Source organism: Zonotrichia leucophrys, chromosome 10 (genome assembly GCF_028769735.1).
Source record: "Zonotrichia leucophrys gambelii isolate GWCS_2022_RI chromosome 10, RI_Zleu_2.0, whole genome shotgun sequence".
Taxonomy (NCBI): Eukaryota; Metazoa; Chordata; class Aves; order Passeriformes; family Passerellidae; genus Zonotrichia; species Zonotrichia leucophrys.
This window is the reverse complement of record NC_088180.1, coordinates 5,613,697-5,639,488: the sequence shown is the minus strand read 5'-3', so window position 1 is coordinate 5,639,488 and position 25,792 is coordinate 5,613,697. Positions and strand designations below refer to the sequence as shown.

Below are 25,792 nucleotides of genomic sequence, written 5' to 3'. Positions count from 1 at the left end.
TGTTACTGCTACTTACAGAATTGGTTGATGGATTAGAGTATTTAAAAATGTGGCAAACTGCTTTTTCTTTGAGTATTTAGTAACCAGCACCGTTAAGTTTTTGTGTCCCTGGGTTACAATTGCTAAATAGGTATTTTGTTGCCGATTCCAAAGTTGTACATATGATTTTAGTAATTGTTTTTTGAGTACTCATAACCTTACTGTCAGGAAGGGAGGCAAGAACTTCAGTGAATGCAGGAGTAACTGTGATATGGGAACAGAGTACCACATCCTAGTTTTTAACTCTCTTATATTTCAGGAAGATATTTTAAATAAACTAATGATTTTTTTTTTAATAAGTTTGTTATCAGTAGGGGAGGAAGAATAATTTCTGGAGCACAATGTATATAATGGAATTATAGAATGGCCTAAAGTTCCTCTCATTCCATCCTCTCTGCCCTGGGCAGGGGCACCTTCCACTGTCCCAGGGTGCTCCAGGGCCTGCCCACCCTCACAGGGAACAATTTCTACCTAAGCCCTAAGCTAAGCCGGCTCTTTGTCAGTTTGGGAATTTAATTTTGATAAGCGTTTTATAAACCTATGGTGTCTGTACTTAGTGGAAGGTCCAAAAGCATCCTAAAAATTTAAAAAATGGCATATTATCTTTGAATATGCAGTGGCTCAGCATTTTGATGTGTAAAATAGAGGTTCAGAATGCCCTTTATTGTATCTAGTAATAACCTGAGTAACTGTGTTCAATTCCATCATATTTTGAGGTATAGCAAGGGGTTATTTCTGTGTTGTAAGAGCAGCAATGCAGTGATTTTTCTCTCTGCTGAGACAATAAATAAGATGTTAATTGGGCAGGCAGCAGTTTCACTGAGCAGGGTCTGCAGAGCTGCTGGAGCAGGAATGAGAGTTTTGAGTCTGCATCACTTGGCATCAATTGCTCCTCTGTGAATTGGGCATTTGCTGTGCAGCATCTCTGCTGCTTCTCCATAGTTTCACTGATTCCTCAAACATTTTCAGAAATTTACAGAATATATCTGCAAAAGACAGCTTATGTTGAATGCTAATCTTTAAAGGGGATAATTATCAGCTACAAAACAGAATATTTTTAATTTTGCTATCATATTTTTATATCTTAAGTGGTTTCTTTTTTGGCTGCCTTCTAGAAAAAAACTATGCACTTGTTTGCACTTCTATTAATAGTTACAGTATTGCTTTTAGTTTTAATGATGTTTTTAAATTTGATTTTCATTACATTTTTCTGACTATACTACTCACTTCTGACAGTTTTCTGACTTCACTTCTCTGGCCCTTTTTTTTTCATATCCCATTTCCCCAGTGCCTGCCTGCTGCAGAGCTCCCTGTTTAGCAGTTATCTGCTTTTACTCTTTGTGTGTATGTGAATTTAAAATCAAACAAAAACCTACCAAAACAAAACCAAACTCCACAGAGAATTGGCAATGCTCTCTATCTCCTGTCTTGATAATACACTTGGTGCTGTTACTGATTTCCATGTCTCAAGATGGGAAGTAGGATAGGAAGTCTAGAGGGAAGAGACAGGACAGATTTTGTCTTTTTTCCTTCTTTTTATCAACAGCAGTAACAATTTTGCTGCCCCTCCTGCAGTTTTTTTGTGCTCTAACACAACTGATCTGCAAAATGATCAAAAATATTCCTTGGTAATGTTTCTTGTGAAGCTGTACTGGAATTCTGGAGCAAGTTGGGTTTGAGGTCTTTCTGTAAAATAAAGACTGAAGAAATGAAGGATGCTTCTCTGCATCTTTCACTTGTTGGGGATAAACAAGTCCTGTGTCCTTCCAAGCAGTTACCAGCAGGGTCAGAAGCTAAGGAAAACAATTAGAACATCAGTGAGGGTCCCTCTAGCACCACCAAACTTCTGTGGGGAGAACATCAGGAGAGAGATTAAGAACCTTCTGAGGTAGCTACAGCAGGGACAAAGTATGGATCTCTGAAGGTGTCTTTTCTGAAATTACTTTGAAAAAATACAGTAGAGCTTGTTTATTACAAGCAGAATCTGACATGCTGTAGAACATGCTCTAAGTTCATGAAATTTTGCAACCCTGCAGTGAATGAGCAAAGAGCTGTCTTAATTTGCAGAGAGTCTGAAGCACGGAAAGGTGAGGTGACCTATTGAAGTGACAAAGATTTGTGCTTTCCAGAATCAGGAAACCTACTCTAAAAAGACCCAAGCTTTCCAGCTTTTTCCTTTGTACTTTCCTTCTGAGTCTGGGTTTTTCTTTTCTCTTCATGTCATTAGACTTTCCTTAGGTGTTTAGCCATTGAGTGTCTGACTGTGTAACCCTGTGGAAAAAGAAAAAGTACCAAGGTACTGGTGTAAAGCAAGGCTGAGTGCTGTGTGTGTTACAAAGGGTCTGTAATGTCTGGGAACAGTTTTACAACGAGTAGGAAGGAAATTCTGAAGAAAGTGGGATGAGAAGACAGAGATCAAAGTTCCTTTATAGATGAAAGTTCCTTTACATGCTGAAATACAAAAATGACTGAGAATATGATGATTTTTTTCTATCCCAGGGAACAAAATCAGTGTCGTTTTAAGAGAGTAATTGAAGTTTTTTGCAAGAGTTATTTATCGTGAGAATTGTTAAAATGAAAAAGATTCCCAATCCACATTAATACTCACTGAATGCTGAATCTTATTGTGTTTTGTTTTTGACAGCCTTCATCATTCTTTCTTATTCAGTTTCTTTCCTCCTCTTTCTTTAAGGAGTATTTAGTGAAGCAGAAGCTGTGATTAATTAATTATGTCCATGCCACCTTCAAGATCAAAATGTCTTTCTGTTATAATTCCCAGTTTCTGTGTCCCAGACCTCTTCTCCTGATCCTTTTGACTCCAGAATGAACAAAAGTGTTTTGTTTGGTCTTTGATATTCTGATCTCATGTTCTGGGCTAATCTTGTATCCAGCCCTGCAGCTGGGAAGCGCTGGTGCTGCTTGGGGTAACAGCTCTGAACCCCAGCTCTGGCTGAGCTCCTCAGCTGGGACCCAAGGCACGGCACTTTGGTTGCTGTGGGTTGTGCTGGGTCCTTTAAAGTGATTTTGCGCTGAGACATTTCAAATTTCTTTGTGTTCCATGGGCACTCTGCTGGGTTTTTTCAGCAAGACTGACATATGCCAGGTTTAGATGCTCTGGTGCAATTCACTCCTCTTTTTTTGCTCTTGCAGAATGAGTCACTTGATATTCAGGACTGTCTTGTACTCAGGCCAATTAAGCACTTGTCAGCTTTGCAAAATGCACTTAAAAAAACGAAATACAAATGCCAAATGATGCATGTGCACCCGTGGACTGGTTTGAGGCTCATTTACTGGAGTTTTCTGTAGACTCATTTTGATTCTTTATGGGAGCTGGATGAGTTTATTAAAAACTGAATTACAGATTTCTTTACACTTGCTATGTTTCATTCCTGCACTGAGGTAATTTCCCTGGGAATCCATACAGTGTGCTATATAAATCAAGGTGAGTTCTAAAGGGGAAATATTACAGAGAAATATACTGGACAAATTACTAATTTTTAAGGATGATGTTGACAAATGCTGTTTGTTAGGATCTCTGCTCTCCTTTCTGTAGATTAGATCTGAGTTTTTGCTTTTGATTGGAAAGGAATGTAGCAGTAGTTGTATGTAACTTGGCATGAAGTCAGCAAAAGTTTTTAGTGATGTGAAGAACTTAATTTTACTGACCTGAACTCAGAAGTTCCTCTCGCTTCTAAATTTTTCTAGTTTTATATTTGGTCATAACTTTTTCTTTTGGTGTAGAATTTCTTTCCTGGAAGTATTAGTTAAGTTCCTTGATTTGGTGTTTAACTTGATTATGAAGAGAATATTGTAGTTGTGAATGAGTTTACTTTCACAGTGAGAGCACTGTTCTCACCTGTGTTCCCTACAGAAAAAGACTTCTGAAGATTCATTCTGTTGAGACTACTGAGTTACCCTAAAATCAGCCAAATAAAAGATTGCTTTTTCCTTTGTTAAAGTTTACATTAAAGAAGTGAAAGCATTTCTTTTAGTATTATGATTAGATATGAAAGATCTTCTTTAAACTGCTTGATCCAACAAGCAGCTAAGGAGGGTGGAGAGAGAAATGACAGGAGGTACTGGCTGCACAAACTTTTCATTTCTGGTGCCAGTGGGGTGTGAATGATGTGGCTGCATCTCCTTGGTGTCTGAGCTGTGTGAGCACAGTGCCCGCTGTCACCTGTGCCGTGTGAGCACAGTGCCCCCTGTCACCGGTGCCGTGTGAGCACAGTGCCCCCTGTCACCTGTGCCGTGTGAGCACAGTGCCCGCTGTCACCTCACCTGTGCCGTGTGAGCACAGTGCCCACTGTCACCTCACCTGTGCCGTGTGAGCACAGTGCCCACTGTCACCTCACCTGTGCCGTGTGAGCACAGTGCCCACTGTCACCTTGGGCACAGTGCACATCCTCTTGCATGTGCAGCTCCATCAGTCTGAGACTTCACCTTCTGCTGGGGTCTGTGAGAGGGGAACAGGAGATTTCCCGCTCTGGGTTCCTGGTCCAGCTGGTACCTGTGAGCTACCTCAGGCAGCTGAGGCTCATTTTGTCTGGGCTCTCTTAGACATCTGTATATGGAAAAGCTGTAGAAGCTGTAGAAAACTGAATCCCATTTAGCAAGATTTGAATCTTTTAAGTGACTTTTTGTCTAATGAAAATCAGTAGTATTCTAGAGGCTTTCTAATATCTGTTTCCCAAGTTGATGAATGAAACAGGAATAGCAGACTATTTGCATAATGTAGTTTCTATTAATGTGGCTTTCAGGTTTTTCAGTGCCTTTTTTATTGTGTGTAGAGCTATTCTTTTTATTGCTATACTATTTTCTCTTCCCTTTTCCGTTCTGTCATCTTCCTTGATACTTGCATTGTTTTTTTTTTCCTATTAAAAAGAAAAAAAACACCTAACAACAAATAAAAAACCCACCAAAACAAAGAAACTGACCCCTCTTCCCAACCTCCAGACATTGTTTTGCTGATTTTGTAGTGAATTGCCACATTTCTGTGGTCTTTATGTTTAGTCATGATGTGTTTACTGTAGTGCAAGATAGTGTGGAATTACTACTGCAGATTGTCCTGTAGAGAATATTTCCCAGTTAAGTCACCAGAACCTGATGTACCCCTAACCAGAGACTCCTTGACACGAGGCACAGGTTGTCATGTTCCTATAAATCAATAGCAATAACTTGAGAGTCTTCCTTGACAGCTCTGCAGTGCTGAGGCTGATTTTCTTCACATCAGCTGCCAGCTGAGGGGAACTCAATTTGAATTTCTCCTATCCATTGATCAGCAAGCTTCAAGTGGTCCTTGGTCTGTCCCATATTGCTAGAAAGCCAAGTTTCTCTGTAAAGTGCTTTGGATACTTGTGTCAGAACAACCATTGTTGTCATTGTTTTCCTGTCAACTTTCTCCATGTGGACAAAAAGAAAGCTGCTGGCCAGTGCAGAATAGATCCATCTCTCTCTGCCTTCTTCAGCTTAAAAACAAAGCTTTTGCATCTCAGATGGTGATTCTGGAAAAGGTGAATGTGGGAAGATAGTGAGGAGATGGTTCTAAAACCAGATATTGTGTGCAAAGTCACTGTCACGTTCTATTACATGCCTAAGTTCAGTAAAGTCAAGCATGTTTTTTGAAAAGACAAGTGACACCTCATGTTCTGGAATAGCATCCCACTGTCTTGGGTTTTGAGAGCTAATTTCCAAATTTATTTACTAAGATGGAATCTAAATGCCAAAGTTACAAGTTAAAACTTTTTAGGCAATGTTAGTGTGCATAAAATGTAATAGCCCTAAATCATTTGGAAGTAAGTATTAGTCTCTCTGTCTTGTTTTGAGTTTATCCTGTCTTAATGAATAAAGTATCTCCAGCTGAAGCAGGGATATAGCTGCTTTTATGAAAGTCAGTATGTTGGGCTTTTGTTGAGTCTGTGGTCAGCCAGGCTGCAGTAACACAAACATTGAGAGTGTGGGAATCTTGCTGGGATGGTAATTTCAAAGCTTCTTTGTGAGCTTTTTGCAGGCAATCAGAGACAAGTAGAACAAACCAAAGAGGCCCTGTCTTTGAAATATAATTGAGTTTGATGTACTGCTTACTCAGTTTGCTTTGCCTTTGACTCTGCGGAATTTTTTTAAGTGAAGACATCTGACTGTGCACTGAAGTGGGAAAATGGTCATATTTGAGCTTGGCCATTTAATATTAGATAAAGTTACAGTTGTTTCTTAGAGGCATTTAAGAATTCATTCAGAACCCTTGGTTTGTTGGCATGCTTGGAAAGCATCTCTCCATCCTTGATTAAACCTGTGTTTATCCAAATCCGTTTGTCCTTTCCCTCTGTCCTGTTCTGGATGTGGAGACCAACAGTCTGGGGTTGCAGCTGCCTGGGAAGGGCTGTCTCAGGAATGAGGGTGGAAGCAGCAGTGTAGGTGGCTTTCACCAGGAGGACAGTGTTTATCTGATGTCACCATTTAATATTTACTCTGCTCCTTTATCTCTCTCATTGCTGCCTGTGCCTCTTTAACCTTTTCCTTTATCTGGTGGCACGGCCTGGAGGCCAAGCACTGATGGTGCTCGTTGGAGTGCGAGCTCTATTGCTTTTTGAGTCATCTCCCTCCATGTGCCCTGTGGCACTGCAGCTGGAAACACATCTCCAAAAGATCTATGGAACTGGAGGAGTGGGCCTTTCTCTGCACTAGAGATGTGCAGAGGTGTTGCTTTTTGTGTGCATTTGGGAGCCCTTCTGAGTCTGAGGCAAAGAAAATGCTCTTGTTATCAATACTTGGATTGCTTTATAATAATACACCTCAGCTTTCATCCCCTGAGAAATTGTGTCGGTAATTGAAAGAGCCATTGTCTCATTTCAGTTATCTAAACAATCTCAGTCTTCATCCTTATAATTATTGGAAGAGCCCAGCAGCAAAAATCTTATTAGTAATTTCCTAATGCTACTGGGAAACAATATTTCTAGAATAATTTTCTGTACTGAGTCAATGATACAAGTCAAAATTGGTGTGAAAACCGATTAGGGAATGTCTAAAGAAATTTATCTCTTTTTTTCTTTTTGTCACAATAACATTATGGATATAAAATTTTTAAAAAATACAATAAAACATAAAATGAAAATTCCGAAAGTGAAGATCTGATACCATTTGGGTGATACCTTTGCCTTAGTAATAAAAAAATATGGAATCCTTCATTACTGTAATTAAGATAAATGAGTTTTCACACTTTCTGCCCTTGAAGGAATGTAACTATCACGAAAGAAATAAAGCATGATTCATTTTATAGACTCATAATAGCTTCCCAATGATTTCAAGTGCATTATTTCTTTCATTACAAACAATTAAAAATGTATCAGCAGTTTTGGCAAGGAAATTCAATATACTTGTATGTGGGGAGGTTTTGTCCCTGTTAGAAATCATCTTTGTAAATCTATTGCATGGAATGCCCATAAAGCCCAAGAAAATAAATATTCAGATGAGGGAAGAATTGACACTTGAGTTTACAACACCTGCATACAGATCTATCATATTGGACAAACTGCTTCTAATTTCACTGATTTCTTTGGTTCAGTGCATTTTAATTAAGCTTTTGACTGCTGCCTCAGTAAACCCTTCCTGCTTCAAGGAATCGATAAGCTATCCACACTTGATCTGAGCTAATGCAGAGATGCTGAATATCATGTATGGGCAGCACATTTCTTCAGTCAATTATTGTGAAATAATTGCTTGGTCTGGCTTTCATTTTAAATGTTGTGGAACACAGCATCTGATTCTGCAGCACTGTTACTCAAAGCCCTTATGTTCTTTTGTTTCATCCATGGGTCATTCTGGAGAAGGGAAGTTGCTTGGGTTGTGAGGAAACTTTATTTTAGATTGAATTGTCCAAGAGCCACAAAATCATCTTATGTTATCCTTTACAGTGTCTCAATAGACTTTATTCTGAGTTCAAACTCTTCTCCTATGAAACAGCACATATTGAGCTTGCTCTTCAGTCATCTGTTTATTTCAGGTTTGTTCATATATACTCTAATACATTTGCAAGCTTGGAGGATTGGTTCCACACTGCTTAGTTACCTTTCTGTTTAAATACTCTTATGCTAATGGCTGTGTGCCTTATTAATGCTCATGGATTACATTATGGGGCATAGGAGATAATGTAATGGTGTGTTCTGTGAGGATGTTTAATAAAAACCAGATTAGAATTAAGACTGTATTGTGAGTCACTGACATATCAGCTCTGTGCTTAATATCTTATCTAAATCCCTGTCCATAGCTTTTAATACAGTTTGCATATTTTAGTGAAGTTGAGCATAATGGTTCTGAAGCACTCAGAAGGGTAACAAATACATAACATATGAATTTTTTATAATTGAAAATTATGTTATTCTGATATATATGTGCTCCATCAGTGCTTGTTTTTCTCTGTATGTTAAATTGTTTCCTTTTAGAAGCAAATTACAGATGTGTATCAAACAGATTCCTGATGGGTATGGAGAATATTTGATAGGAATACAAAGACAAGACCAAAAAAATCTCACCCTAGAGCTTAAAATGAGATCAGAACTGTGTGCTGTTAATACAGTGTGGTAGCTGTGTCAATGTATAGGTAATTTTGCTGTCCTGTTCTTGTGGGGCACCGAGGGATTTTGTTTCTCTGCTCCTGTTTCCATGGCAATTAGAATTAGATTAGTTTTAGGATCACAGTGGATAAATGAGAACAACTCAGCTATGATGTAGTGTTTGTGAGTCAGGGACACACTGAGAGTTTTTATAAAGTAGCACAAAACTGTGCTTAAATCATTGTGGCTTTCTGGTTGCTGCTGGCTTGCTTGTATTTATCTTTGTGTCCAGATCTTTTGCTGGTGGTTGCAGTCTGGTGGCACTTGTGCTTTTTGTGTTTATAGGGATGGAGCCTTTAAATGGGAGAGCAGTGCCTGGATTCTAGTGATAGCTGCACGTTGAACAGTCAGTTTGCATATTTGCTAATAAATATTTATGTTAACGATTTGAAAAAACTCTTTAGCCCATGACTGATTTTTGCAGTGTTTTGAATATGCTGTAATGGTATGATTTTTATTAGCACCCACTCTTTAGGATGACTTTCCTGGAAGACCATTCCAGAACCAAGCCACTGTTCTGTACTTGTCCATACAGTTTTCATGGGGGTGTGTGTGTGTATGCATTTTTCTTCTTCTGGTACTTGTTAATGCATTCATACCACCCTCACCCCAAGAGATTTTCATCCTTCCTGTTTTTCCAGGAATTGGAATGGAGAGTAATATTACTGGTGGGCTATTCCAGTTACTTTTCCCTATTCCCATGCAGCACAGCTCTTTTTCCTGTAGTGTGTATTTAACTTTACCAGCATTTTGCACTAATGGATTGCAGATGCTGCAGAGAGTGTTATTATAAGAAGATTTCATGCTCTGGTAGTAATGTGTCATGCTTTTATAGTCTCTGAGTACATGATAGTTGTGACATTCCTCACACAGTATTTAATGCTTACATTTTGTTTAATAATTGTCTACTTTTTACAAGGGCTGTGGTAGATTTCACAGAGACATCATCCTGGAAGATATTTCAGCCATTGTTTTAGACTCTCTGGATAACATTTCTGATGTGTGAATATTATTTATTTTACACCTAAACCTAAAGGCCCTTGGGGATATTATTTGTTAAGGTACACTAGAACTCCACCCTTGCAGGCACATTGGAGTTACACAGATAATCTCTGCAGCAGTGTGTGCTCCTGTAGCCCAGAGAGGGGAGCCTGGGAAGGGTCGGTGGCTTCAGGCCCTGGTGCAGGAGCACAGCTGCTGCTGTGCTTTGGCAAAAAGCACTGGGGGCGCTGGCATTTCCCTTTGGAGCCCAGCTCCCGCCCTGCCCTCTCCACTCAGCTGCCGTTTGTGCTGTGCCTGCTCTGCCTGGCCCACCCTGGCCTGATGTGCTGTCACAAACTCTCTGGTTTCTGGGTTATCTACCTGCCTTCACAACACACCGTTCTGGAAACACATACACAGATTTCTGTAAACACTAAATTTAGTTCTTAGACGAGGCCTGAGAAGGAATTTCTGCAATTACTCTGATGAGCTTGTATGCTTATTTTCACGTGACTGAATCCATTGCTTAGAGAATTGGTCTTGTATTTACAAGCTGAAAACATGACTAACCCCCAAAGTGGTAGAAAATAACCAAATTACTGATACTTTGATAGAATACGGTTGGTACTGAGTCTGAGGCAAGAGGAGCGCATGAATAGAGAATAAAACGTCGTGAGAAAATATAAATAAAAACAGAACATGAATTCTATAACTCATACTCTATATTAGACTAGAAAACCATTTCTAGATGCCAAGTCTAACTAAGGAAAAAAAATCATTTTGTTAAGCAAATAATACATAGACGTCAGTCATTTTTAGTTTCTATGGGTTTTTTTGTACCTTGATAGTGTTTCACTATACCTAGTATGGCTTTAATTAATATTTATATAAATAGAGGTTTGTGTAGTTCAGAAAAGAAGCTTAAAGGAACCACACTGTAGAATGTATTACCTACAAGAGCCACTTTGGAGGTGGAGAGCTGGAAAGGAGGTGATTTCAGATACATTGAGAGATTGCATCATCTGATCTGTCCCATATTCAAAGTCAAAGCCTTCTGAATTTCTAGGGATTCACCAGACTGTGGAGGCAAAATGCTGGAAAAGACACCATCAAGGGCTAATTCTTTGTTTTCAGTCCCTGTACTGGAAAGTCATTTTACCTTCTGGTTTTGTCCTGCCTCAGTCTGTGCCTGTTGGAGTAAATGCATCTTTGTCATGCACGAGCACCACTTGCACTGCTGATAATGGAGTTTTCATATGCATGTTGAGTTGCTGCATTTCTGATGCTGCAGAAGCCAGCACTGCTGTCCTCTGTTGTTTCTCTGTGCCTCAGCATTGTGGTAATCAACAAATACATATATCTACATATATCTGTGGGAATTCTCCTTACGGAATCTGGCAAAGCTACTTTTTTGAATGATTTTAGTAGCTGTCATTTATTTCAATTATTATGGGATGGGGAGGTTCACTACAATTCAGCAGATGGAAGTTGGGTCCAAAGTTGTAGATAAATGTACTCTGCAGGTTCTGAAATCCAAACACATTGCCAACGTTAAGAGATTGTTAAAATCCTCAAACTCCAATTTACTTTTTATTTAAGAAAGAAAAAACCTGTGCACAGAATATACATAGTGATTTTTGAAAAGCACATGAAGCCATATGGATTGCAATGCTGAGCTGCTGAATATTCTGAGTGATTATTGTAAGATATTTTGGGCCTGTAAATTACATACTACTTTTCAAATAATTGCTGCTTTTGTATAGAAATAAAGAGGGTTTCTGCTCACTGTATTTAATGTTAACGTTGTGTTTATAAGAAGTTTAAGCTGAAGAGAAAACAAAACCTTAAGACTGTTTGGGGTTTTTTGTGGGGTTTTTTACTTGTTTGTTTGGGTTTGTTGGTTTGGTTTTGTTCTTAAATTCCTGGTCATCTTCAATATCAAGAGAAATCTGTAGATTTCTATTTTGATAGTAATTTGGTGTGTTCTAGCTAAATGTCATGATGTGATATCCTCTGTGTGCTTCTTTCCCAGTTTCGTAGCTGTGCCCACTGTGGGTTAATGTGACGTGCTTGGCACTGGAAGTAGAGGCACCTCAAAGCAAAATAAGTTTTTTGGGTAACACAAGGGACTAATGGGGGTTGGTAAATTACATGACGGCATTGTTGAGGAGACCTCTTATAATGCCAATATTAAACAGGTGGGACACTGAGTTCTTGTGTCTTTAATTAATACAAATTTATCAAGGGGCCTGGCTGTGCTTGACCTTTTGCATGGAGAGCCAGTACAGTGAGGGCCACAAAGCTCTCCTTTTCCAAACCTAAACACATGTACCTCTTTCATCCAACAAGGCCTCCCTAAAGGTCAAACACAGCTGTAGTTCAGCTGAACAAAAGGGATCAGCTCCCTTCTTGCACCCTCTGCAATGCCACAAATAAGACAGGAGGGGTAGAGGTTTAATTCATGGAAGGGAGGTCACTCAGTAAATGAAAGTAAAGGTTTGCTACTCATAGGTAGTGATTACAGTATCTTGGCACTGACCATGTGACTTGCTGAATACTGATTTACCTACAAATATTTTATGTATCAATACATCCTCTGGTTTGGAATGCAATTTCTTTCTTTTCCTAAAGGGTTTTCTTTAATAACCCCACAATTTCAGCCAGTCCATTTATTTAATTGAGAGCATGTGCTGTCTAGCCAGCAGATAAACTGGCTAACCTTGTCATTTTACCTTCTGAGTGCAGTTCCACATTACAGGATTATCAGCCCAGAGCCAACTTATCATACAGTAATAATAAGCTAACATAGCTGTGTGAGCACATTTAATTAATGGCAAAGATGGAATTCTCGAATTTTCCTTCACTTGGCCACCATCCAGAAGTGTGTGACTCGTCTGCTGTGGGAAATGCTGTGGAATACAAACTATGCACATTTGCATGTAGGCTTTATCTGGACAGTCTTTGATATCCATGTGCTGGTCTTGGTTCGTTTTTGCTCTGCATTTATCTCCCAGCTGTTGCATTTGTACTTCATTTAGAAACTAACACTGAGCTTTCACTAAAAACCCCTAATTTGAGGGGTCTTTTTAATGGCATAGCTACTAAAGAAAATACCAAAAGGCACATTTCCCACATGTTGTCTTTCTGAATAACGTTTTCAACAGCTGCTGCAGCTGTGGATATTGTCAGATTGTGAAAAATGCTTGAAACATGGTCACAGTAGGAGTGTCCACAGACCAGACTTGGTGAAAGCTTAAACTGGGCACTCCCCAGTTCAGCTGCTCCAGAGAACCAACAGCTCCTTCACATTCCCACCAAGCATCACTGGGCTGGGTTGTGTCCAGCCTGCTTCCCAGTGCAGTGTACATCACTCCTGCAATGGCCAGATATAGATGCATTTTTGTTTATTATACTCTGCTATTTTTACACCCAAATGATTGTTAGGAAAGCAGGATGGGGTGGCAAAGGTGACTAGCCAAGTATAGAAGTTATTATTACACAGACTCTTTGCACAAGCTGAGGTGAAAAAATGACCCTATGGACTCTTGAAATAAATATATTGTGCATTCTTTTCTCCCATTCTTTTATTTGGGTTTTACTTTGCTATTTTTGTAATTCAGTGTTCTAATGAAAAGGCTCCTCTCCACTGTTTTTCTCCTGCATGAGGGTCAGTATCCCTCACCCCATTTCTTGTTTCTTTCTCCATTTTTAACTACATGTAAAGCTTATAGTGACTCAACTGTAATTTGTGTGTTATTTTAAAATACCTAAGATTAGCTTAGGTACATAAAGGTCTGAATCCTGCTTGCTTTTTTTTGTGATATAGGGAGTAATGTATATGCTAATCTACATATTGCATACATACATGCTAAATCCAAGTTTTAATGAATGTATGGGTCCTCTCAAACATAAGATCAGGTGGGGAGGTTGTTTGGGTGAATGAAACAGAACAAAAAACCCTTCTGCTAATTTTATGGATACCTGGATGTTTTTGTGATTGTTCTGTCATTACTCCACTTTTTTAGCTAATTTTCAGTTGTGGTAAGAGATCACAAGAACATTTGCCCTAAATATTTATTTTCCTTTAGTGTTTGATAGCATTTGGGACTGAGAGAAGAAATGTTTTCATGAACTTCTTGTGATCTGATCACAACTGAGTGAATCTGGCAGCTGGATTGAAAATTGTTTAAAAACAACATAGTACTAGTTCTGTTTATTTCTTATTGAGAATAAAAGGTAAGCATTTTAATTTTAGTATTTGGTTTCCAGCATTCTGGAAATACATATCATGGCTGTGTATTAACATTGATCTCTTGTATTAATGTGATCTCATTACCTGTTTTTAATGACACTGGTATCAGCCTCGTGCCTCTTCAGTAACTCTGCTCTCTGTTCCAGGTGCTGTTGTCAGGACTGATTGGTGTTGTTTCATGGAAGAGGCCCCTGTCCCTTGTGGTGAGCAACTCCCAGTGCTTTTGTCTTTATAGAGCAGCCTGATGGTCTGTGGGGATGGTTTGCAGTGCTGTTGTGTGTCCTGATATTTATAAACACTTAGTACAAAAAGTCTGAAGCCTTTGAAGTTGTAATGTATAAACCACCTGGGTGAAAATAGCAATTTTCTACTGTCTCACAAACAGACTATTGCTCTGCTTGTGCCTTTGCATTTAACTTAATTGGCTTAAAAATGCACTGCAGAGCAATCTTTTAGCAGGTATCTGAATGGAAAAAAGCCCATTCCAAATTAGTAGTTGTTTGTCTTCATCTGCAGAAAGATTTTCAGCTACATTTTATGATTTCTGTTGTGAGCTTCATGTAGTTACTCTATAATGAGCAGTGATCCATTCTTTGTGTGTGCATGCTGATAGAGTTTGTCAGCCCATTAATGTAAAGCAGTATTAGATGGAAATCAAGCTCATTAAACACACGTGGTGACTGTGTCAATAAGGATGTGTTAGCAGGTAAACATTGCCTTTGGAACAGTGTGCCTGTGTGACATTAACACAAAACATTTGTAGCATAGTACTGAAGGTAGTTCTGGGATAAAAAGCATAATGGACAGTATGAAATGCAGAGTCTTGTACTAATAAATTTGATTAGAACTGCAGGTATATCTTTTAGTGTTATGAACCCAGACAGTAGGCAGAGATCACATAATTGGAATAAATAATATTCACACATCAGAAATGTTATCCAGGCCTGTTGAGACCTGTCCTCTGTGATTCCTGAACACTCCCTTGCATGTTGTAAATTCAGCTGGGCTTTCTAATATCGACTGGTTCAGTGAAATGTAAATAGGCAGTCATGGTCAGTGTAATTCAAGGAAATGGGGATAAAAGGGAGGAAACTGTAATGGTAGCATTGATGTTTGTAGAACAGCTCATCTTCCTAAAATCTGCTCTAGGAAATTGTTTCTTTCCAAGAGTAAGCCTAATGCTCTTGATTTAGATCCTGATCTCCTGTATTGGCCCTTGGTGGTGACACAATAATCAGCTGAAGGATGGGGACAGGGATGGTGTTTTTCACTTCTGTGTGTGCCTAAGCTGTGCAGTGGCTTTACAGTGGCTACAACTGTCCTGTTTTCCTTGTTGAGTTGTAAATACCTTTGAGCAGTTGGAGCCCACGTGTGCAGGGGGACTGTTCTGATCAGCAGTTAATAATGTGCAACTTTACAAGCTCACAGCACAAAGTGCCACCAACATGCTAATGAGCCATGTTCCTCCTGATCTGTTTATTCAACACATATGCCAAGTACATATGGCAAATAATTACCTTTGAACCTGTTTTATAGTACTATAAGCAGCTAGACAATCAATTGCAATATATTACAATGCCTTTTTTGTTGCAGTGTGTTACAAAATCTGGCATTGCTGAGAGTGATAGCAGAAAGATAGAGAAATATATTTATCATTTGTAGCTATGAATAAAGTTATATAAAATTAAAACATGCAACATCTGTGGTGTCCTGAAAACTGGTGAAACTGTGATAATATTTTAAGGTGCCAGTTTTCTGCATATCTTGGATTTGACACTGAAGCTGGTTTATAACAACCAGTGTTTTGACTATTGCTGAGCAGCACTTGTGCACTATCAAAGCTTTCTGGTTTTCCCACACAGCATCACTTGCTCTGGCTTTTTCTTTCCTATTTCCTGTGCTTATTAAAGTATCTTTATCTCACAAGTTGTTTTTTTTTTCACTTGAGCTTTTCTAATTCCCTTCCAGTCCTGCTGCAGGGGGCAGTGAGTGGGGCTGTTGGTGCTTTCCTGCTGGCCAGGCTCAGCCCCCACCCTGCTGGATGTGCCTTGCACAGCACTGTAACCACACAGGGCTTTCCCACAGATGCTGGGTCTGTTCTTTGCAAATGTATCATTTTCTGCAGGCAAAAAGAGGAAGTTGAGGAAGCATTAATCAGAGATTTTTCATCAACCATTAGTTTCTGGCTGTATCATAGAAGTGTGTTATGCAGTATTGGTGTAGAAATGAGTGTGTTGTTGCATAGTTCAGCACTTGGGAACCAAAGTCAAAACTGAGAGTAGTTGTGTATTTATAAGCTATTTCTATGAATGCTGTTTTGTATTCTGCATTCAGTCAAAGATGTACAAATGTGTATGTGCTAAGGACATTTTACTGCAATATTAATGTGCAGAAATTTAGAAGTTCTCCTGCTAAAGTGTCTTTGCAAATCTTGATCATCTGGAAAATTCACCATTTTTTGTTAGTTTATCTGAATTTTCTTGGTCACCTCCTAGCCATCAGTTGCTTATGTTGCCAAAATATACGTGCAAGGAATAAGTGTCTGTTACCAAACCTATATTTACATTTACCAGAGGAAAAACTCAGGGAAAGGAGTGTTTAAATTGCCCGCACATTGATTTTGAACAATATTTTCCATATGTTTCAGTTGCTTCCTCATTAAGCTTTCTCTATTTTCATTTTGAAATCTCAGGGTATTGGTAGTGCTTTCAGAAAGCCTCTCAAGGGTCCCTTTTTTGGAAACCGAGTGTTGGCTGTGTCACTACCACTGCTTAGTGTTAAAATGCAGCGTTAAAGTTGGAATTTGTTTCCTTGTGGTTTGTGGAAGTGTCTGAAAATTGGGAGAGAGCTTATGGAGCTTCACCTGAGGCTGAATTGCCTTGTAAAAAGCTTTAAATTGTGCAGTCAGATTATTTTTCTGTTACAATCTAATCTATGGTAATTGCAAATCTATTTGTGCTAAGGAGATTAATTCAGCCTCTGAATTGAGTTGAAAGCTTCTCTGCTGCCATCTGGCATTTGGGTGACCCCAGAAAAATATTTTTTACATTTCTGACTGAAAGTTTTTTAAAATAAACTGATAGATTTAATTTTTTTTTCAATGAACAGAAAAGTGGAGTTTCTTAATGTCTGTGAATGTCAGTGAACACAAGGTAATACTACCTATTAATAAATGATCTTGATTACCCAGAATAGCTATTTAAAAGCATTTACTATGAAATGTGCATCCCAGATCCAGTTCTGTGCACCAGTGAACATGCAAATCAGTGCATGTATAACTCAGTGTGTTGTCCCTTCAAATTTACCATTATTTCAAGCCTTTTTTTGTATTTGATAAGAACATAGGATTTTCTTCATTTTAGAAAAGTAAGAGAAGCTGTCCTAAATAGCTGCAGTTCAACCTGCATGTCAGGCCAAAGGATGAACTGTGTAAAGTCTCAGGCTGCACCCACAGTAAGATCAGTCAAATACAAAAACTGACTTTAAGAATATATTCATCTTGGGTCAGCTTGGTAGTTGTTGCAAAATGAGAGATTTTTCTTTCTAGAATTCCAGTGAAAAACTTGAATTAGTTGAAATTCAGACTTGAATACGTTTCTTTTTTTCTGTAAAAATCATTAGAAAAATATCTACACTGAAAAGGGAAATCACTAATAATTTCAAATCAATACATTCATGTATACTCTTACCCCATAAGATGTAAAACTGGTCCAAATGTTTTTCCTCATTGATTATCTCCTCTCATTAAATATCATTGCAGACTACAGCAGGAATAACCAAACTTCAGGAAAGAGATGAAGCCTAAAATATATAGAAATAGTCTATTAGTGCATATATAATATATTAGTGTATACACACACACATAGAGTGTATTATATAACAGTAAGTTTCCTATATTCTGCTGGGTGAGGTGGAGTTTTGACTTGTTCCTGGCCCTGCTGCTTAACCTGAGCTCCTGAAGTACCTTAAGGGGTGAGGCAAGTCTTTTCAAACTCTTGTAAGGGAATTTACAGCTTCCTTTCTGATGAAATCTGAGAGAAATATTTGAATTTTAAAAAAGAAGTGGTTTTCCTCCCTCCAGTACCCACCCTCAAGCAGAGATTTGGTTTGGTTCCTGGGATAAAAAGATGATCAGTGTAGATGAGGGGCAGTGTCAGCATAAACAGTCAGAACCACAGGGAAGAGCAAGTGCAGGAGTGCTCAGAGTGGGCGAGGAGCAGTGTGGGGCTGCCATCCCCTCGTGTGTCACTGCTGGCTTTGATACCTGTGTGATGCTGAGAGGAGCTGCTCAACATCCCTCTGCCTTAACAGGGCCCTTGATCACTCTGCAGTGGCATTTCAGCATGAGCGCTCTTTGAATTCCTTGATCAAAATGTTCATTAGGAACCCTGCTAGTAGACAAACACTTGTCTTTGAGGCTGAAGCAGTGGTTTAAAGGTGAACAAAACACTGGGTGAGAACAAGAGCATCTTACATACCTGTGCTTTTCAGTTTCTGATGAGCTGGGCAGGGGCTGAATGCTGGGCATTGCTGCTTTCAAAAAGAAACCTGGGAGACCGAAACAACTTCTGTTTGGAAAGCAAATCCAGTGCTGGGTTTGCTCTTCAGATGTAAGGCTGTAAATTTTGGTGAGAACTGATGTGAACCCAGGGTTTGGAATCAAGAGCAGAGTGTTTTAGTTTGATCTCTTTTCTGGGAGCATGGAAGGAAACCAACCCAAATTCAGAGGAGCTGAATGCTAAATCAGGAGGAAGAGAATTGTGGGAGACTGGGACAGGAAGGAGAAATTGAAATGTGAGCCTGGCAACATGAGGAAGATAGACATCAAAAGATTTCAGAATATTAGGACCTAGATGGCCAGACAGAAGTGGACCAAAACCATGTCCATAAGAAATCACACAGTAGGATCTCTGATGTTTCAGAGATTCAGTGCCACAAGCACCATAAATAACTGAATTGCTGTAGATTTGTATCTTAGTTCTGAGTGATTTCAGTGAAGAAAGTGTAGGCTGTAAATAGCATTTTCCTATACTTGGGACAAAGTTAGGTTTTCTTTGCCTCTTGCCTTCCTGTTCTCCCTTCCCTGAGGGTGAGCTGTACAGAGCACTAAGGGGGCTGTGCTGCTCTGGTCACCAAACTGCACCATCTGTCTGTGCACACTGCTGCAGCATGGCTGGGGTTGTGCTAAAAATCTGTGAGACAGTATCTAGAAGTGAGGTTAGTGAATTTGGTGATAGCTGTATTCCAGGTTACATCTGTTTGAAAGTAGATTTAAAATATATTTGTTTCATTGAAGCTGCTTCTCTTTTATATTTGTTTTAAACTGATGTCCTGAGAGGTCTTTTCCCAATGTACAAACTCTTGGTTTAGGCCATGAAATAATGCCTCTTGTTGGATTGAGTAGGATGTCTGAAAAGTGTGGTCTTCAAAATTTGCAATTTGAATTTGTCTAAACTCTGATTGCATTCATGTTCCAAATTGTTTTTGCAGGCAAGTTAATATATCCATTTAGCTTTTAAAATGTGCACTGCCTATTGATTTTTTTTTTTAACTTATTAGACTGGTGATTCCCTTCTGTCTTCTTTAATATCATGAAAAACTGCTAGAAAAACCTAGCCCCAGTGCCCTTTCATTAGAATAGGCCAGACAGAAGAGGAAGAGGGGAAAAAATGGAGAATGGCCCAGTAAAGTTGTGAACTGTGTGAGTAAGAAACCACACTTGAGATGGAAACAGAAGAAGTGAATCAGGGAAATCTTTGCAGTGGTGGAGAATAGGTGCCACAGGGTGAAGCATCTCTTTAGAATGAATGTGCTACATCCTCCTTTTCATCTCAGCACTTCTTAGAGCTTTCTCTTGCCAAGGTCTCTGTCTGCATCTCTCTGACACCCCTTTTGGCCAGGTTCCTGGGCCCAGCTGCCTCTCCTGTGGGAATGCAGGCCCCTCTGCTGTGCATCCATGTGTGTGCTGGTTTGTTATCCCCAGGGGCAGAGATTAAAAAGACCACAAGCAGCTTTTCCTGAAGAGCAGACAAACCCTGCTGGGGCATTACTCTTGCCCCTTCCTAAAGAGGGATTTCTTAATGACCCTAAAGCAGGCCCTGCTCCTCCCATCTGCTGCCATCCGCGGTGTTGCCATGGCAGCAGCTCCTGCTGGCACCTTCCTGCCCTGGGAAAGTGTCCCGGCTCCATCCCAGCGCTGCTGCCTGCAGCGGAGAGGGTGCCATGGCTGCTGCATTCACCTCTCTCAGCCCATCAGTCAGTCCCTGTTCTCACAGCCTTTCCAAATATATCTGCTGATGGTTCTTTCATCTCATCTGCTCCTTCTTTTAGAAATGCAGGCCGCATCCCATCTGCTCCTGGAGTTCTTGGCAGCCTTTGCACAGTCTAATTTCTTCAACTCTTTCTTGGTGAGAGTCTGGTTTGCTTCGGCATTTCTTCTTCCTCCTTGGAAAATGAATCCCATGTCACGAATCTCTGGGGCTGGCTAGTTGGGCAACATGGAAGCTATTTGTTAAACTTGGTGTTTTGTTTTGAAACGGTGAGGAAACACTAGCTTCAAAAATCTATTTGAGACTAGCTGAGCTGCATTTGAAATGTTTGTAAAAGTAGAATAAATATTTGTATGAACGAATAGAAGGTATTTTGAGGTGTGATGGAGTTGGGGATGGATATCTCACTCTTTGTGCTCACATACTCAATCAAAACTCATGTGATTTTAGTTTTATTTGTGTGACAGATGGAAGGAAACACACAGTTACCCAAAGAGAATCTAATTATCCTGTGCTGGTTGAAGAAAAATACTTTGATTTCAGTGGGATTTGCTTGCCAGGTAAATCACAGTTTAGATCCTGAGCTAGACATGTGTGTGATTGAGTGTTTGGATGTCCTTATTACAAGTACCATAAAACCTGCAACAACATTATGGATTAAATTCTAATTCAGATATATGAGGAAAGGTCTTTGAAATCCTAAAGTTCATTTACTGCTGGATCTCTATCAAATTATTAATGTGAGTCTTCTTTGGAGACGTGTGCAATTTTTCTTAAATGGACAGAACTAAAGTGAGTTTATACTACAATTGAATTGGCAAGAGCTGCTGCCCACGTTGAAGCCTTGCCTCAGAAGCTGATGCTGAGAATGCTCCTGTGCCCTTGGAGACCAGCACTTGTGGCCCTGACCCTGCTCACCTGGCAGAATTCTCCTCCTCAGGGATGGAGTCAGAGCTCTGGTGTGTGATGGCTCAGAGCAACCACACAGTTGTTAATTAATGAGAATAATTGCGAGTGAGTAGCTAATTGCTATTAATATGTTGGGAAAGACAGATGCAAAATATCTGGGTGTGTGACCTTTACATCCTGCTCCTGTCTCATTACTCTTCTGCCAGGAAGGGCTGCTCACAGACCTTTGATGCCTGTCCTTGTCAGCAGGACAGCACGAGCCTTTATTTCCTCAGGGAATCCTGCTACAGATGTTGGAGAAGGTTAATTTATTTGGAGTAGCATTTCACTGACACGTGCATGGAGGTGAAATCCTTCCTGCAATGTGACACTTGCAAAAAGTAATGCATTGTTTAGGTGATGAACCCATTAGGCAGCTGATATGGAAGTATAAATTCAGCCTTATGTAGATTTTCTCAGAAGTTATTATTCTACTCACATTGTTGAAGAAAATGTATTCGTTTTCATTTACTGATTTATCTGTTTTGTTTAAATTCAGATTGTTGCATACAAAACTAATTTAGCTGATTAATTCCTAGCATTCTAAATGTCTAAAAACCCTAAACCTCAGCTTTCTTTTCCTGTTCTGCTGTTGTGGTGGAACATTTTGGACACACAGTGTCTTACTTGTTAATTTTGTAAACGTTTCAGTTTTTACTTCCTTTGAGAGTATGTTGGAATGATAAATAAAACTAATATGGCAGAGGTAGTTGCAAATTTTAGGTCTGGCTTATGTGGTCAAAATTCCATTCAGAAAGCATTATATTTGAAGTTCTTATTATCACACTGTTTATCAACTCCCCTTTTTCCACCTGACTGTACAGCTGAAGCAGTTGTTTTTGAAGCATTTCAAATTGACAACATTTTGAGTAGCATCAAAATAGGTTAGTGCTGTTTGATTTCTTTCTCCTTCAAAATAACACTTAAATTTCATGTGCATGGATTTTTTTATTTAGGGGAGAAGTGGTGCATAAATGTAAATGTCAGTGATAAAAATTAGACAATATAACTACTACTAAAAAAAAAAATAAATCATTTGTCCAAATGACTTATTTTGACTGCACATACAGTAAAAATTATGTGATTATATGACATAATTTATAATAATAAATTATTATGACAAGGTTGCATTGTTGCAGTATTAGCTGCAGATCATTGAAGGATTCCTTTGATTGCTTATTTTCATGTAGCAACCTTCAAATTGGCCTCTTTAGCATATTAGCTGGCAACTCCCCATTGTCCTACTAATATATTATTGGACAAAACCTAAACTTCTTCTCTGCTATGAAACTAATTACCTGCAAATTATTTTTGTTACAATTACTGTTATGAGTGTTCAAATAATTCACATTATTTGAATACTTCACGAGATAGCTTGAATTTTATCTGAAAAAAAAAAAGGTGTCGCTCCTCTTGTCTCTCTTTTATATGGCAGTAGTCTGCAGGCCACTTGGTGATCTCTTTGGGTCCCTTCCAACTCAGAATGTTCTGTGATTCAGAAAGGTGTAGATGCTAAATGAATAATTGGAATAGAAAGAGCAGAAAATTAGTAGATGCTGAAAGATCAGCTTTTGACAAATTTCTGGTTAATGTTCCTGAGCTGAGAGCACAGGGTCTTTATTACAAAATCAGGCCTCCTCTTAGAGTTTCCTAAAAAAACTACAATAAATATTGTAATTGCTGGAGCTGTAACAGAGCATTACAGAAACAACAAACACCTATTGCTGTGTGTACAGTGTGACAGTGCTGCACTTAGTGTGGTCTTGCTCTTTTAATCTGATCCCACTTGAGGAAATTATCTGTATGCCCATTGCTTCTACTGACAGGGAATTTCATGGAGGTATTGAATCTCTCTTATTATGGGATATTAGGAGACTTGTTTTGATATAAATGCATCTTTGCATTTGTCTCTCTGCTCCTGCACACAGAGCCAAGGTTGCATTTTGGATTGCAGGGTTCTTGAAAAGCTTTGGCAGCAGCTGCCAAACCCTCACTTTATTGATGATGTTGTTGTTTGCTGCACAGGGAAACAGGAGGAACCAAACTGCTCCTTCTGGTCTTTAAATAGCTGTTATTTTGTGTGATGCAAGTTCTGCATCACAATATGTGCAAACCCCAGTGCCCTTCTCTGTTGCCCACAGGGCTGTCACCAAAATTCCCATAATTCTCCAAAGGTACAGAGTGCTGACTCTTGCTGGAAGCTGATTGCTGCTCTGGCACTGAACAAAACAGTCACAGGGAGGCATCACTTTTTCTTGTAAATCAAAACCAGTAGCATTTTTTATAGTCTTAAATAGAATAATATTTGAAGTTGGAATTTTCCACAGAACATTTAATAAAAATATAGAAATTGAGATATAACCAAGCAGCAAATAATAAATTAATTCAATTCCAAGATCTATGTGAATGAAAGCAAGTTAATAGGGCCACAAAAAGGTCAGTAAAATCCCATACACCAAGTTCAAGTTCAGAAGTTTTCATCTGAACTATTTAGCTTTGAAATTAGAAATAGTTGCATGGATTTTAATATTTATACTGAGACTTCAGCTTTCCTTTACAAAGTTAAATAGCTTCACTGGAGTCAAAAGGAATTTAATGTGGAGAATATGTAATCTAATTGAATAATGACAGGAATTGAACAGGCTAATAGAATTTAGAATAAAACAGGATATAATTTATGGCTCCTAACATAAAAACATTAAAATATTTAGTCTGATGCTGTGCCACAAAGGGAATATTTCTGCCTATTTAATATAGAATGTTACTTTAGACTTGGAGAAAATATTTTTGTTCAAAGCTTTATTTTAATTTAAGCAAAAAACAGGGAATACTGAATTAAACAGATCTGAAATGCCAACACATTTCATCCTGTCTCTTCTTGGCAAGCATTGAGAAATCATGAAAAAGAAATCTATTATGAAGCAAATAATGGGAAGATAAATTTTGTTGTTTCTTGTGCACTTGCAAACCATGAGACAAGAATGTTGGTTTGAATGCGATTTCTGTTCAGTAAGAATTTAAAGTGGGCTCATTTAAAAAATATCTGTTTTATCTGTTTAAACCTATAATATACAGTGAGCCTTCAGCATCTGGCAGATCCAACAGGTAGTTTCTGGCTGTACCCCAGATAATCTTGCATTAACTTAGTCCTGGCACAGTTGCTGATCTCACTGCTTCATAGCTCTTGGTGGTGATAAATTTTCAGGTTTGCTTCTAGTGTTTAACCTTCTGCACCTCTGTCAGGAAAACTATAAATTCTGTAGCACAAATATCAATAAATGTTACTGCCTGCAGTTCATGTAAGACAAAGTTCTGTGAGCAGAATACCTTGGGGCAAGTTTTTAATCTACTTATACAGCGGTTTATAGAGACAAACACATTTACCTCTGGCTATTCTTGCTGTTTCACAGATAAGAAATGTGTGTGTTAAAAGGAATGTATTTTAAATCTCACTAAATACACCCACACATATTTAATGTCATTGGAAAGACACCTTAGCACCTCATATCAAACTACTGAGTCTCAAAAACATTGCTTTCTGCAAATTATTTCAGTGTAAACCAAAGTTCATTCAAGGAGATTTGCTGACCTTTCAGGAGCTGCAGGACAGGAATTATTAAGAGGAAATAGATGCAGTATTACAGGTGCAGAGGATTGGCAGATTTACAGAGGGCAGCCTATCATGGCAGTGCCTGGTTTTATTCAAAGTTCCCTGCTCAGGAGAGTTGAGTAATGTGCTTCATCAGCACAGAGGGTAATGTTCTGTCTCAGTGTTCATGTCTTGACTATCAAACCTGCAAACCACCAGGGGAAGCAGTGATTGAAATGCCAGCAATGAAGAAGCAATCCTATTTCATATATATCTCCAAAATGAAAGCGTGAGGAATGAAATAAAATGTTGCTTTTAGAAATAAGGTTTCATGTGATACAATATTTGCATCTCTTTTGGAGGACTTCAGTTACATTGCATGTAGAAACGTCTTCCTGCTTGTAGTAGTTGGCATTTCTTCAAAATGCAATATGTGCTGCTCCCTTTTACTGTGCTCTTGGTGTGTGTGTATGCAGCAGTGAGGGGGTGCTTTGGGTCACTTAAAGAATCCCCATCGAAGGTATTGGGAAAAACAGGGTTTGGTATAAATTTGTGAAAGTCATAGAGTCATAGAATGGACTGGGTTGTGCTGAGGGGAGAGGTCACCTTGTTCCATGGGCAGGGACAGCTTCCCCTGTCCCGATTGCTCAGAGACCCCTCCAGCCTGGCCTTGAGCTCTCCAGGGATGGGGGATCCTCCTCAGCCTCCTGGCCACGCTGCTGAGCTGCAGCCCAGGGCAGGGCTGGCTGTTTGGGCTGCAGGCTCACATTGCCAGGCCATGCTGTGCTTCTCATCCACCAACACCCCCAGGTCCTCCTCCTCTGAGCTGCTCTCACTGCATTTTTTGGTAGAAAGCTGCATATGGACAGAAAATCTAAATTGTTAATGTCTTGTGTTGCAGGTCACAAACTGCAGTGCGTGCTAAACTTGGTTCATTTGTTTTTCCCCTTTTTACCTCCCATCGATTCAAGAACAAATTGTGAAAGACACAGTAAGGGCAAGAAGGTGCTTTGAGCCAGCTATCTCAAGGATTAAAGTTGTTGGGTTTTCAGGTAAACAGTGCCTTTGGGAAAGAAGATGAAAGGAAGACTAAAGCTTATGGTAA

General features: G+C 39.2%; 1 protein-coding gene across 4 annotated transcripts in view; it reads left to right on the top strand.

Moving 5' to 3' along the window:
- Positions 1-25,792, top strand: part of ENTREP2 (endosomal transmembrane epsin interactor 2) — an 84,240-nt gene that overhangs the window by 19,386 nt on the left and 39,062 nt on the right. For all 4 annotated transcript variants that reach the window (XM_064722322.1, XM_064722324.1, XM_064722321.1 and 1 more), the window contains exon 2: positions 14,028-14,084. In XM_064722322.1, coding sequence (XP_064578392.1) covers positions 14,028-14,084 — 57 coding nt within the window. The remainder of the gene's footprint in view (positions 1-14,027; positions 14,085-25,792) is intronic.